This window comes from Pseudophryne corroboree, chromosome 10, assembly GCF_028390025.1.
Source record: "Pseudophryne corroboree isolate aPseCor3 chromosome 10, aPseCor3.hap2, whole genome shotgun sequence".
Classification (NCBI taxonomy): Eukaryota; Metazoa; Chordata; class Amphibia; order Anura; family Myobatrachidae; genus Pseudophryne; species Pseudophryne corroboree.
This window is the reverse complement of record NC_086453.1, coordinates 29,738,636-29,751,545: the sequence shown is the minus strand read 5'-3', so window position 1 is coordinate 29,751,545 and position 12,910 is coordinate 29,738,636. Positions and strand designations below refer to the sequence as shown.

General features: G+C 41.8%; 1 protein-coding gene across 1 annotated transcript; it reads right to left on the bottom strand.

Annotated features, from left to right (window-relative positions):
* Window positions 1–6,283: 6,283 nt before the first annotated feature.
* LOC134966925 (C3a anaphylatoxin chemotactic receptor-like) lies at window positions 6,284–7,575 on the bottom strand. The gene has a single exon (XM_063943942.1). It carries the CDS (start codon window positions 7,541–7,543, stop codon window positions 6,608–6,610), a length of 936 nt encoding a protein of 311 aa, XP_063800012.1. The 5' UTR covers window positions 7,544–7,575; the 3' UTR covers window positions 6,284–6,607.
* Between the last annotated feature and the right edge of the window lie 5,335 nt (window positions 7,576–12,910).

Below are 12,910 nucleotides of genomic sequence, written 5' to 3'. Positions count from 1 at the left end.
AAGGGGCCCAGACGATGAACTCTAATGGTTAATCAAACCAATGAGGTGGCAGGCCACACCCCCTCTGCAGAATGGCCACACCCCTACCACTGTATTCCCACGGTGGGCCCTGCATGCCCCAGTCCGACACTAGATATCTGCAGTGTCAAATGCTGAACTTTTCCGTAACATATTCCACAAAACAAATCTTTCCCCCAACCATAGTCACTTACCGGGAATAGCGGAGGATCACTCTTGTCCCAGATGCGGATCCTGGAGGGCAGACCTATTACATTGTCTTTGTGCATGCCCGGAGATATGCCGGTTTTGGACCCAAATATGGAGATTTGCAACTCGCCACTTGGTATCTTACTTACCATTGATTCCTGAATGGGCTATATTCGACATCTTACTTAGGATCACTCATGTGGCAAAGGGAGTACACAATTTATTACTGGTTATATCAGCGGTTGACAAGAAATGCATTTTACAAATGTGGATACAACCAGTCATCCCACCATGTTAGGAAAGCTTCTTCATGTTTCTAGGATGGATTGGCTAGAAACCTCACTGAAAAAAAAAAAAATTCACAGAGTACTTCTTTGATACATGGGAGAGCTACACTGCCACTCTATCCCCACTACTTAGGCAACAATTATGGAAATGTTTTTGAGGTACACTGTGGTACAAAACACGAGTATAGAGGAATGGAATCAGAGGTAGCCAGACAAAATCTAAGAGGGCAAATGTCGTTTTTCTAATATGTCAGGGTAGGATTAAGAAGAAAGTAGAGTAGGAGTAATAGGACTGTTCTGAAGGTGACAGCTGACTTGACAGACATGACAGTCCAGGGGATCAGATATTGGACCTTGGATTGAACTGGAATGCACTTGACACCAATATAGAACTGGAGTGCACTGAAACCAGGATTTAACTGGAATGCTCTGCATACCAGGATTGAACTAGAATGCTCTGGACACTGGGATTGAACCGGAATGCTTTGGACACCGGAATTGAACTGGACTACCCTGAACACCGGGATTGTACAGGAATGCTCAAGATGCCTGGATAGAACCAGAATGCTCTGGACACTGGGATTGAACAAAAATGCTTCTAGACACCGGAATTGAACTGGATTACACTGAATACTGGGATAGGCCCAGCATGCTCTGGACACTGGGATTGAACAAGATTACACTGGACACTGGAATTGAATTGGAATACTTTAAACACTAGGGCCAGTATTTACTAAAAATCCGAGTTTGGCCGATTTCTGTTTTTTTTTCTAAGTCCCAATCCGGGAATTCACTAAGCACCAATCTCGGCAGTGTCTGGTCTATTCGTAATGGTTTGAATGACAACCTTCCGAAATACGAATGAATACCTGTAGTACCTATGGTACCAAAAGTAACCTCACCGCTGACCGCAAAGTTCCCACCATTGGCTACAATAGAGCGCATAGGCGCTACATTGTATCACTGCCGTGTGCTGCCTGACAGACACTACAGGAGCACACAGCCAATCAGGAGAGTGCCACGACGTGGCGCTCCCTGATTGGCTGAAGGGACCCTCTTTGACAGGAGTCAGGGGGGGTCCTGGCAGTCGGGGAAAGGGGTCCCATGTGTAAACATGGGACCCCTTTCAGTGCGTGGTCGGGTTTGCGTTTTTTTTTTTTTTTGCCAAGTATGTGGATTATTCAAAGGCCGGATTCTTCACTGAATTATGTGAGTATAATTTTTTTCACAGGTACCCCAAGGATTCTACATGGAGAAGAGGACCGAGCCTCGTGGGAACATAGGTAAGTATGTGTGTATGTTGGTGTGCATGTATGTAATAAAGTTGTACTGTCACGGTGTGTGTGTCCTGTTTTTATTGGGGTATTTTTTTAGTAGTAGTACTACAGGTACCAGCGGGCCTGGTTTTCCACCGCATGCTGGTACTTGTGGTTCTCCAAGTACCAGCTTGCTGGGACTTGTAGTACTGCTACTAAAAACAATATTCACAATTTCACACTTGGCTATCAGCCCCCCATCCGCCGCCCTTGGATGGGGGGGACAGCCTCGGGCTTCACCCCTGGCCCTTGGGTGGCTGGAGGGGGGGGACCCCTTGATTGAAGGGGTCCCCACTCCTCCAGGTTACCCCGGCCAGGGGTGACCTGTTGGGGTTTTAATGGCACGGCCGCAGGGACCGATATCAAAGTGTCCCCTGGCTGTGGCATTATCTCCCCAGCTAGTGGAGCCCGGTGCTGGTTTCAGAATAAGGGGGACCCCTACGTTTTTTGTCCCCCGTATTTTTGGAACCAGGACCAGGCGCAGAGCCCGGTGCTGGTTGATTAAATATGGGGGGACCCCTGTCATTTTTTTACCCATATTTTTTCAACCAGGACCGGCTCAAAGAGCCCAAGGCTGGTTATGCTAAGGAGGGGGGACCCCACACAATTTTTGTCAGAATTTTAAAGACTTTAATCAACTTTTTAATGTACACAATGAAGCCCTGCACGGATCTCACAGATCCGTCCGGGATTCCTTGTGTTTTTTCAGGCAGTGTTTTACTCATCACTCCCGTAAAACACTGCCTGATATTACGAATCACATCGACATCGGAAAAAACGATTGTGCAAAACTCGGCAGCTTAGTGAATGATCGTATCAGGATTCAAAAAGTTGCAGTAAAATGCACCCGATACCATTCGAGTTCAAACACCCTTCAAAACGGCCAAAACACGAATATTAGTAAATAAACCCCTAGGAATGAACCGGAATGCTCTGGAGCCAGAATTGCTGAAGATGGTGACTGCACTGGAAGTCTCTATGTTGGAGAAGTAACCACCACAGTTGATCACAGTTTAGTACAGAGACATGTAAGATAGCATGCAGCAAAGGAGACCCTACCACTGCCTCTTTGTAAAATTAATTTTATAGACTATCATACAAACATCAGATTTCTTAGAATTTTAGACAAGTGTTCTGTATGCTGAGAAGTGAGGTGTAAGGCTGACTTGAAAGCCTAAGACCATTTTAACTCCGAGTTTGAGATGTTAGTCACATGCATTCCTTTTTGAAGTAAGTGATTGACACTTATGAGGGTTATATTTTTTCAATAGTGATTGGGGAGCCTATTGTATGTGAGAGGCGGAGTTTTGCATCATTCATCTTGTCTTGTAGAAATGTCCTCTCTCCCTACCTATTGTAGTTTGTTGTCATTTGCGGATGACAGAACATATGTATATTTGTGTACAGTATATGATATTTTATATTTATTTGGGGCAGTCTCTCCACAAATGATGATGGGTTAAGTAGAGATGTGCGGCGGGCACTTTTCATGTTTTGTGTTTTGGTTTTGGTTCTGGTTCCATGCTCATGTTTTGGATCTGGATTGGTTTTTCCAAAACCACCCTTTCGTGTTTTGTTTTCGGATCTGGATGATTTTTGAAAAAAACCAAACCCATAAAAACAGCTAAAATCACAGAATTTGCGGGTAATTTTGCTCCTACGGTATTATTAACCACAATAACATTCATTTCCACTCATTTCCAGTCTATTCTGAACACTACAAACCTCACAATATTGTTTTTAGGCCAAAAGGTTGCACCGAGGTGGCTGTATGACTAAGCAAAGCGACACAAGTGTACGGCACAAACACCTGGCCCATCTAGGTGTGGCACTGCAGTTGCAGACAGGATGGCACTTAAAAAAAACTAGGCCCCAAACAGCACATCATGCAAAGAAGTAAAAGAGGTGCAATGAGGTAGCTGTATGACTAAGCTAAGCGACACAAGTGTACGGCACAAATACCTGGCCCATCTAAGACTGGTACTGCAGTTGCAGACAGGTCGGCACTTAAAAAACTAAGCCCCAAACAGCACATCATGCAAAGAAGTAAAATAGGTGCAATGAGGCAGCTGTATGACTAAGCTAAGCAACACAAGTGTGCAGCACAAACACATGGCCCATCTAGGAGTGGCACTGCAGTCCCACTGTACTAATGGTGGATACTGGATGCACGTCTAACATCAGCATGGTTGTTATGGCCTCAGTAATCCGCTTTGCAACAGGGTGACTGCTGTCATATTTCATCTTCCTCACAAAAGACTGTTGGACAGTCAATTGCTTAGTTGAAGTAGTATAAGGGGTCTTCCGACTTCCCCTCTGGGATGATGATCGACTCCCAGCAGCAACAACAGCAGCGGCACTAGGAGGAAGTGGTTCTTGATCTTTCCGTATTTTACCCTCCAAATCTTTGTTCTCCATTATTTCTCTGGAGTTATATAACAAAATGCAGCACAGGAGAGAGCACCTCTACAACACAGGGCAAACCTTGTAAAAATTATTTGGATTAAATATTAATAACCCCTTTATTTGGAGTAAATAATATACAGCACAGGACAGCACCACTGAATTTATAACGCAGCACCATTGGACTGGACTTATACGGCAGTACCACTGGACTGGATTAATATGGCAGTATCACTGGACTTATACGGCAGTATCACTGGACAGGATTTATACGCCAGTACCACTGGATTTATACGGCAGTACCACTGGACATATACGGCAGTATCACTGGAATTATATGCAGTTCCACTGGACTGGATTTTTACAGCAGTATCACTGGACTTATACACCAGTACCACTGGAATTATATGGAAGTACCACTGGATTTATATGGCAGTACCACTGGACTGGATTTATACGGCAGTACCACTGGACTTATACGGCAGTACCACTGGAATTATATAGCAGTACCACTGGACATATTCAGCAGTATCACTGGACATATACGGCGGTATCACTGGACTGGACTTATATGCCAGTACCACTGGATTTATACGACAGTACTACTGGACATATACGGTAGTATCACTGGACTGGATTTATACACCAATACCACAGGATTTATACGGCAGTACCACTGTACATATATGGTAGTATCACTGGACTTATATGGCAGTACCACTGGACATATACGGCAGTATCACTGGACTGGATTTATATGCCAGTACCACTGGATTTATACGCCAGTACCACTGGCCTTTTCCGGCAGTATCACTGGAATTATATGGCAGTACCACTGGACATATACGGCAGTATCACTGGATTTATAAGCCAGTACCGCTGTACATATACGGCAGTATCACTGGACATATATGGCAGTACCACTGGACATATTCAGCAGCCCAGGGACACCACCACTGGACTGATGCAGGATAACACAGCACCACTGCAATGGACTGGATTTATACAGCCGCACTGGACATATGGCAGCAGAGGACACCACCGCTGTGACTGGACTGATGCAGCACAATACACCACCACTGAACTGATGCAGCACAACACAGCACCACCTGACTGGATTTATACAGCAGCACGGGACATATGGCAGCAGAGGACACCACCACTGTGACTGGACTGATGCAGCACAAGACAGCACCACTGGACTGATGCAGCACAACACAGCACCACTTGACTGGACTTATACAGCAGCACGGGACATATGGCAGCAGAGGACACCACCACTGTGCTGGACTGATGCAGCACAAGACACTATACTGAACTGATGCATGACACTGAGGACGGAGACACGTCCTCTCACTACACTCTCCAATGCCGGAGTGAAAATGGCGGCGACGTGCAGCTCCTTATATGGAATCCAAACCCCCGTGAGAATCCGACAGCGGGATGATGATGTTTTGCCTCGTTCTGGTTTCCGAGTCAGGTGGGATAACCCGAGCCGGGCTCGGAACGTGAAGTTCGGGGGGTGGGGGGGGGGGGGGGGGGGCTCGTCTCTAGTGTTAAGCCATTATTGTCCTGGCCGGGAATATAAACTCCACTCATCAGGCTTTACTTTTTGGATTAGGGTAGATTTGTACACCAGTTACTGAGTTATTGCTTGCTAAATATTGTCTTGATTTCATTTTTTTAAGTCCACCCCCATACTAAAAATTTTATAGTTCAATTAGATACCAAACCCAGTTGTCCTGGGTCGTTATTTATTTGGTTAAGATTTTGAATTGTCAATTATTTGCTAAGGTAGGGGACCAAGTGACAAAATTCAAGAGTTTTAATACGTTGATAATTCATTTGAGTTAAACAAATTTGTGCTATGATAAATAAAAAAATATAATGAAGGCATCAGACAAAATATTTCAGAGGGATGGCGAAGACTCAGTGAAATAAGGAGAGTGATGCAATTGCGTTAAACAACAACCACTGGGACTTTGTTTAATAAACAAAAACAGAGTGTTATTCACCATTTCATAAAAGATACATTTTTAGAAAACATCCATTTTAACTAGTGACAGACATAATAAGTTTCAAAATATATTATATGCTTTGCAAAATAAATACAACTATACGCCCAAATACATTAAAGATGGAACACAGTGAACGTCCCAATCATATCAGCCTTCGAAATCTTCCCTTCTGGAAGCTCCAGGAGGTGAAATGCAATTTATCACTGAGAGGACACATTGTATGGACATAAGCAACATAAGTTCAGATCTGTGCAAAATCAATCAGCTAGAATGTATGTACTACAAGCCAATGCTGTGTGATTTCTATTAAGCAATATATAATATTTGTGAGAATATCATCCAGTGAACATTTTAATGTTCTCTATAGTAAAACTATTTATAAAGATGATGAATCCAAATTTAGAGTTGGAGACATGGTGGCTTTGTTGTCCTTACAATTAACATCAGGCTGTTCATTTAAAGCATTTTCCAACACGGCTGGTATAGACTTTACAACGTTTTTCTTGAAGTCGTGGGAAAAGAAGACATAGAGTATGGGGTTGATGCAGCTGCTGAAATAAGCTAAGCAGACTGTAACTTCTGTAATAACAATATCAATTATCTGGTATTTTAGCTTTAGAGTTATTAATGGCCATGAGTTATATGGAAACCAGCAGATGAAGAAGCATACTATGACAGCGGTGATAACTCGGAAAGGTCTGTGAGACCGATTTGATTTCCTAATTGCTCTTATCTTAAATAAAATTAGGCAATATGATATTAGGATGATGGCAAATGGGAATGCAAACATGCAGATATTTCTTGTGATAAACATTGCCTTTGTCTTTCTCTCCACATTGGCTTCTAAAATATTTTCATATTTAGGATAGCACTCAGTGACATATTCAAACCCATGGTTAAACACCAGGTGAGGGATACTAGTAAGTAGGCACAGCAACCAAACCAGTACCGCTATGATGGTGGCTAACCTGGGCGTCCTGTGTATTTTGGTCCAGATTGGCCAAAAAATTGAGACAAGTCGATCAATGCTGATGACGGTCATGAAATAGACACTGCTCAACATGTTTATGAAGAGAATTGTTACACCAGCCTTACATAGAAAGTGATCATAAGGAATTTGCCAATACAAAGCCCACTCAGATATACGTAAGGGGAGAGAAATACATGTGACAAAGTCAGCAATAGCCAAGTTTAGGAACCAGACGGCACTGACTGTCTTCATCTTGAAGCTGGCAATCCAGATGACTAAACCGTTTCCAATTGTCCCCAAAATTAAAGTAATGCTGTACCATATGATGGACATTGCTCTCATAATATTTTTTACATTTTTGATTTCTGCAATAGACATCCAAATCTTCAGTTCATCATTGTTGTCCAAGAAAAATCTGTCTTCAGTAAAATTCCTAAGAAAACAGTATACTAGTTTACTCAACAGTGAAACTTGACATTTGCTTTTATACTATAAATGAACAATTAAAATTTGCTCTTTTGACAAAACATTGGCTTAGGCCAGTGGTTACCAAACTTTCTTCAATCACAGCGCCCTTGGGTATCAGCAGGGATAGGCTGGGGCTCTGAATCAGCCTGGGCATTTGTGAATGCGGGCACGTCAGTTAGGGGGTTCACGGCACCCCCCCACCCGCATTTCCATGGCGACGCACACTTCGGGCGGAGGGGGCGGCTAAACCATATATGCGTGCAGCCTTCCCGGCTCTCTAAGGGACAGGCCCACCAGCTCATCAACCCTTCTGTCATATGCCAGAAGTGCCATATGGGCAGTCCGGCCTTGGGTATAAGCTCGTTTTTTCATGGCACTCCTAGCCCCAAAGTTTCTTATTAAGAAATTCAGCAAAAATATTAGATTAAATAAATTGTGACTACTGGTCATCTTAAGATTCAGTCCTGTGGTGGTGGACAGGCTGAAAGTCTGTTTCCCCGTATATTTTTATGATTGGCAGCCACCAGCACTGTTTTACCTATCATATCAACCATAATTAATCTAATTTGGTTCTTGACCACCAGGCCGAGGTACACCAACAAGTGCACTGTCGTACCTCAGTGTGCCACGGCATTACTTTGGGAATCACTGGCTTAGGCATATTGTGAATCTAAAATAAACCAGCTCCATTCCTCATATTCAGCATAAGGAAACTAGTTAATGTAGTTTCAAGAGATGTACTATGCCTTAGAGAGTGATAGAGTGGAGAGAGATAAACTACTTACTGTCATGTTACAGGCTGGATTTGAAAGGTGACAGGAGCTGATTGGCTGGTACTTTAACTCTCTCTACTTTATCATAAGCCAAGGCTTAGCACATCTGCCCCTACTGTATGTATAGAATGAATACAACATTTTGTGAGGTGAAAAAAATAAGTTGTGAATCCTTCAGCATTTCGTGTTTTACACAATAATCAAACATATTTGAACCTGAAAATACCTCCATGATGTCTTAGCTGATCTATTTCTACCTCAATAATATTATTGAAATCTGATAAATGCTATATATTAAGTTTGAGCAGAATATAAATTGTTTAATTCTGATTGCCAACACCCATAGCAGAACATGGGGCAGATGTACTGTATTAACCTGGAAAAGTGATAAAGAAGTGATAAACCAGTGATAAGAGCAAGGTGATAACTCACCAGCCAAACATTACAGATTTGAAAAATGACAGGAGCTGATTGGCTGGTGCTTTATCACCATGCACTTATCACTTTATCCCTTTCTCAGGTTTAATACAGCTGACCCCATTTTCTGAACAATCATCATTTAATAAAGGTGTATATACTGTATTAGAAAAAAAACAATTTTAAATCCCTGCAGCTGAGTAAACCTTTATTGGGACACAGGTTTTGTGTTAATCATTAGAGATGAGCGGATTCGGTTTTACTCGGTTTTACTCGGTTCTCAAAACCGAATCTTATTGGCTATCCAAAACACGTGACATCCGTGAGCCAATTAGATGCCGTTTTGAGAACCGAGTAAAACCGAGTAAAACCGAACCCGCTCATCTCTATTAATCATATGACAGTATCCAGTGGTTGATGTTGACATATTGAATTAGTGCTATTGAATTTGCAAGTGAACTGAGTGAATTGTAAGTGGCTGAATGAGTCTGAGGTTATGCAGAACTGGTGCCGTAGCTTCGTCGTTGAGGCCAGGTAATCTGCGTTGGAAGACAGAGACCCTTGCCCCAGCACAACCACAAAATGGGGGTGACACTCCACTGTTTTGTGAAATGGAGACAATAGCTGCTCCTTCCCCTCCCCTAAATGGCTGCAAACTGTCAATCACCTGATGTCTGCAGACTTGCTACTTCCATGGGCCCATACTGTTCTGAACATTGGTACAATGCGTATTTCTCCTTCTTGCGACCGGCCATAAATCTAAGTTAAATTAGCTCTGTTCCTCATATTTAGCTTAAAGAAACCAGTTACTGTTTTTTTCCTATGTCCAAAATGAATATAATTTTTCCTAAGGTGAAAAAAAAAAAGTTGTGAATCTTTTAGCATTGTTGAAATGTTGAAATTTTGAATTAGCACTGTGGAACTTCTAAGAGAATAGTAGTTTTATAATCAAAGCATTAAGAGACTTGGAAGTGTGGTATACCACTGTACACAGACTTCTGAGGTCTATTCATGAAGCAGTGAAAAGAGTGGATAAGTGAACCATTAAAGAAGTTGCCCATGGCAACCAATCAGTGATAGGTAACATTTCTAAAATGCATTCTATAAAATTATACAGAGCAGCTGATTGGTTGCCATGGGCAACATCCCCACTGGCTCACTTCTCCACACTTTTCACTGCTTCATGAGTAGACCCCTCTTTTGACCACGTAAGGCAAGAGATATTATTCACATCATGAGGGCCCACTTCTGTATTTTTGTTCACCTTACTGTAAATCCTAGTAAGAAATACAAAGTCAGATGAAACCAATATCAGAAAATAATTGTACTCTTTTAAGTTTCCAGTTACTCAATAATACATAGGAAAATATATTTGAGGTTAAGTGCCAGGTGGTTCTGTAGAAGACAGCTCTGTTGCCTGCCAACCATCTCTTTAACCATTTAACAAGCTCCAAGGATCCAATGTGCATTTGAACTATAGATGTGCTCTGGTCTATGTTTGCTGGATTTGGCTCTAATTCGATGGCCAGTTTTGGATTTGGATGTGCCAAACTGCCATGACTAGTTTTGGATTTGGATTTTTTTTTTTCAATTTACAAAAAGCTAAAATCAATTAATTTGGGCCTTTTTTGTTCTTAAAGTATTATTAACCTCAATAACATTAATTTGCAGTCATTTCCAATTAATTTTGACTACCTCACACCTTACAATATTGTTTTCACCATTATTGGGCAAAGGCTGTAATGACCTGGTGGTTACGAAGCATCAGAGCAGCGGCACAAACACACGGCAGTTTATAGCACATCTGTGAAACATTGCCACACAGCAGTGGCAGAAATGAAAGTTGGTGCAATATGGAAATTTTCTTGGGAACTCCCTCCCACCCTTATGTTGGATATTAAAAAGGACATGCACAGTTGAAGAAACCAAAAACTTTAGTGACAGGGACTAACACTTTTGTGGCTGAAGTGCTTGCTTTGTTTGGGCCTCCACATGACAATTTTTTGGAAGGACTACAGTACATCCAATCACTAATGAGGAGGTTGATGATGAGGGTGTTAATTACATTAAAATCTTGTAAAATAAATTTCATGAACGTGCTGCAAATGACATAACTTGGAGGAGGTTCCTAGATGGCTGATGACCCTACCTCAACTAACTTTGGCTTTACAAATGGAGCAGATTCCTTCACAAACACTGTCAGGATTTGGGTAAAAATAATCCCATACCTAAGAGGTGGCTTTTTTTTTATGCCAGGCATCACAATGGCTTTCTTATTATTATGGGCAAGAACTGCAGCCGCTGTTGGCTGACTTACACAAATGACATCATCAACATCCTCTGTGTCAAACAGTAGTAGTACACATATATCCCACTCATCCTGTTCCACTTCCACACATGAATCCTCAATTTATATTATGCCCTCATCCCCATCTGTACTTGTACTGCTCCCCACATGTGCAGATGGTGCAGAATTGATGGAAGGAGGTGAAAGAGGCTTCTCTATAAGGACAGTGTGAGAAATGTCAGACTCACACATAACTAATGTGGGCACTCCTAAGCGTTCCTCAGGAATATTTGACGGCTCTGAATGCAGTTTGTTCTACTGTCTTAGTAGTTTTAATTTTTTGACACCTCTTCTATATAGAGATGAGCGGGTTCAGATTTACTCGGTTCTTTACGCCAGAATTATGGCCATTTCTTGTTTTCTGGATTTTTGTTATTGGCTAAAAAAAAATTACGTCCGATAGCCAATAAGGAGATTCAGGTAAATCCGAGTAAATCTGAGTAAAACCGAACCCGCTCATCTCTACTTCTAGACTCTCAGTGAAAAGTTCTTGCATCATCATGAGAGACAGAAGAAGATGCCTGACAGTTGCAAAACCGCCACTCACAAAAAAAGGCCAAGGCCTAAGCCTTTCATTGTCACTGTGTTTTGTGAATGGCATGTTGGCAATTTTATGTTTTTCTGCACCAATCCTTGGCTTTATAAGAGGTGTTTTTTTTCTTTAACACTGTATATTGGGTTTTTGATTTTACGTGCCCTGGCTTAGACTTGCTATGCCCTTGAGAATCGGCTTCAGTAGATCACATTGCTGGGCTAGCATTGTCATCACTGGTGGAAGCAGCTGCTGCACTAGTATTTGGTTGCTCTTCTCAAAACTGATAGTTATTCATTTGTCATGTTGCAGATCACTGCGTGGATCACAGGGCTTATAGGAAAGTGCACTTGAGTAAAGCGCACCAACCAACCAGTAAAAAAACAATAGATGTATTATAAACATATTATTTTTCTATTTTTAAAGTTGCAGCTCAATTCGAACTGCATGGATCACAGGGCCTATAGATGCACATGAACAAAGTGCACTTGTGTACCGCAGCACAACCACCCAGTACAAAAACTATATATATATATATATATATAAGCGCAAAGTCCACAGCACTCCCAATTCCCAAAGGTCGATGTGATACTATAATACAGCCGGTGCCCTCCCTTGGTGACAGCAGTGCTGTGTCCAATAATATATGCGGGAACAGGCGGCACTCTCGGCGTAAGAATAAAGACAGACAAGCAGGTCTGATGTTCGTTCAACGTTTCAATGTCAAATGACGAAAATGCCGCTTTGACATTGAAACGTTGAACGAACATCAGACCTGCTTGTCTGTCTTTATTCTTACGCCGAGAGTGCCGCCTGTTCCCGCATATATATATATATATATATATATATATATATTCTATTTTTAAACTTGCAGCTCAGTTCAAACTGCGTGGATCATAGGGCTTATAGATGCATGTGAACAAAGCACACTTGAGTAAAGCACACCAACCAGTACAAAATAATAGAAATATATTATATTTTTCTTTTTTCAATTTCGCAGCTTGGTTCCAACTACGTGAAACACAGGGCTTATAGATGCACGTGAACAAAATGCACTGGAGTAAAGCACACCAACCAACCAGTTCAAAAACAATAGATATATTACTGTATTTATATTTTATTTTTCTATTTTTAAACTTGCAGCTTTGTTTGAACTGCATGGTTCACAGGGC

What these genes read in the sequence shown, in the direction of transcription:
- LOC134966925 (XM_063943942.1), bottom strand. Translation starts at nt 7,543, where the DNA reads ATGAGAGCAATGTCCATCATATGGTACAGCATTACTTTAATTTTGGGG.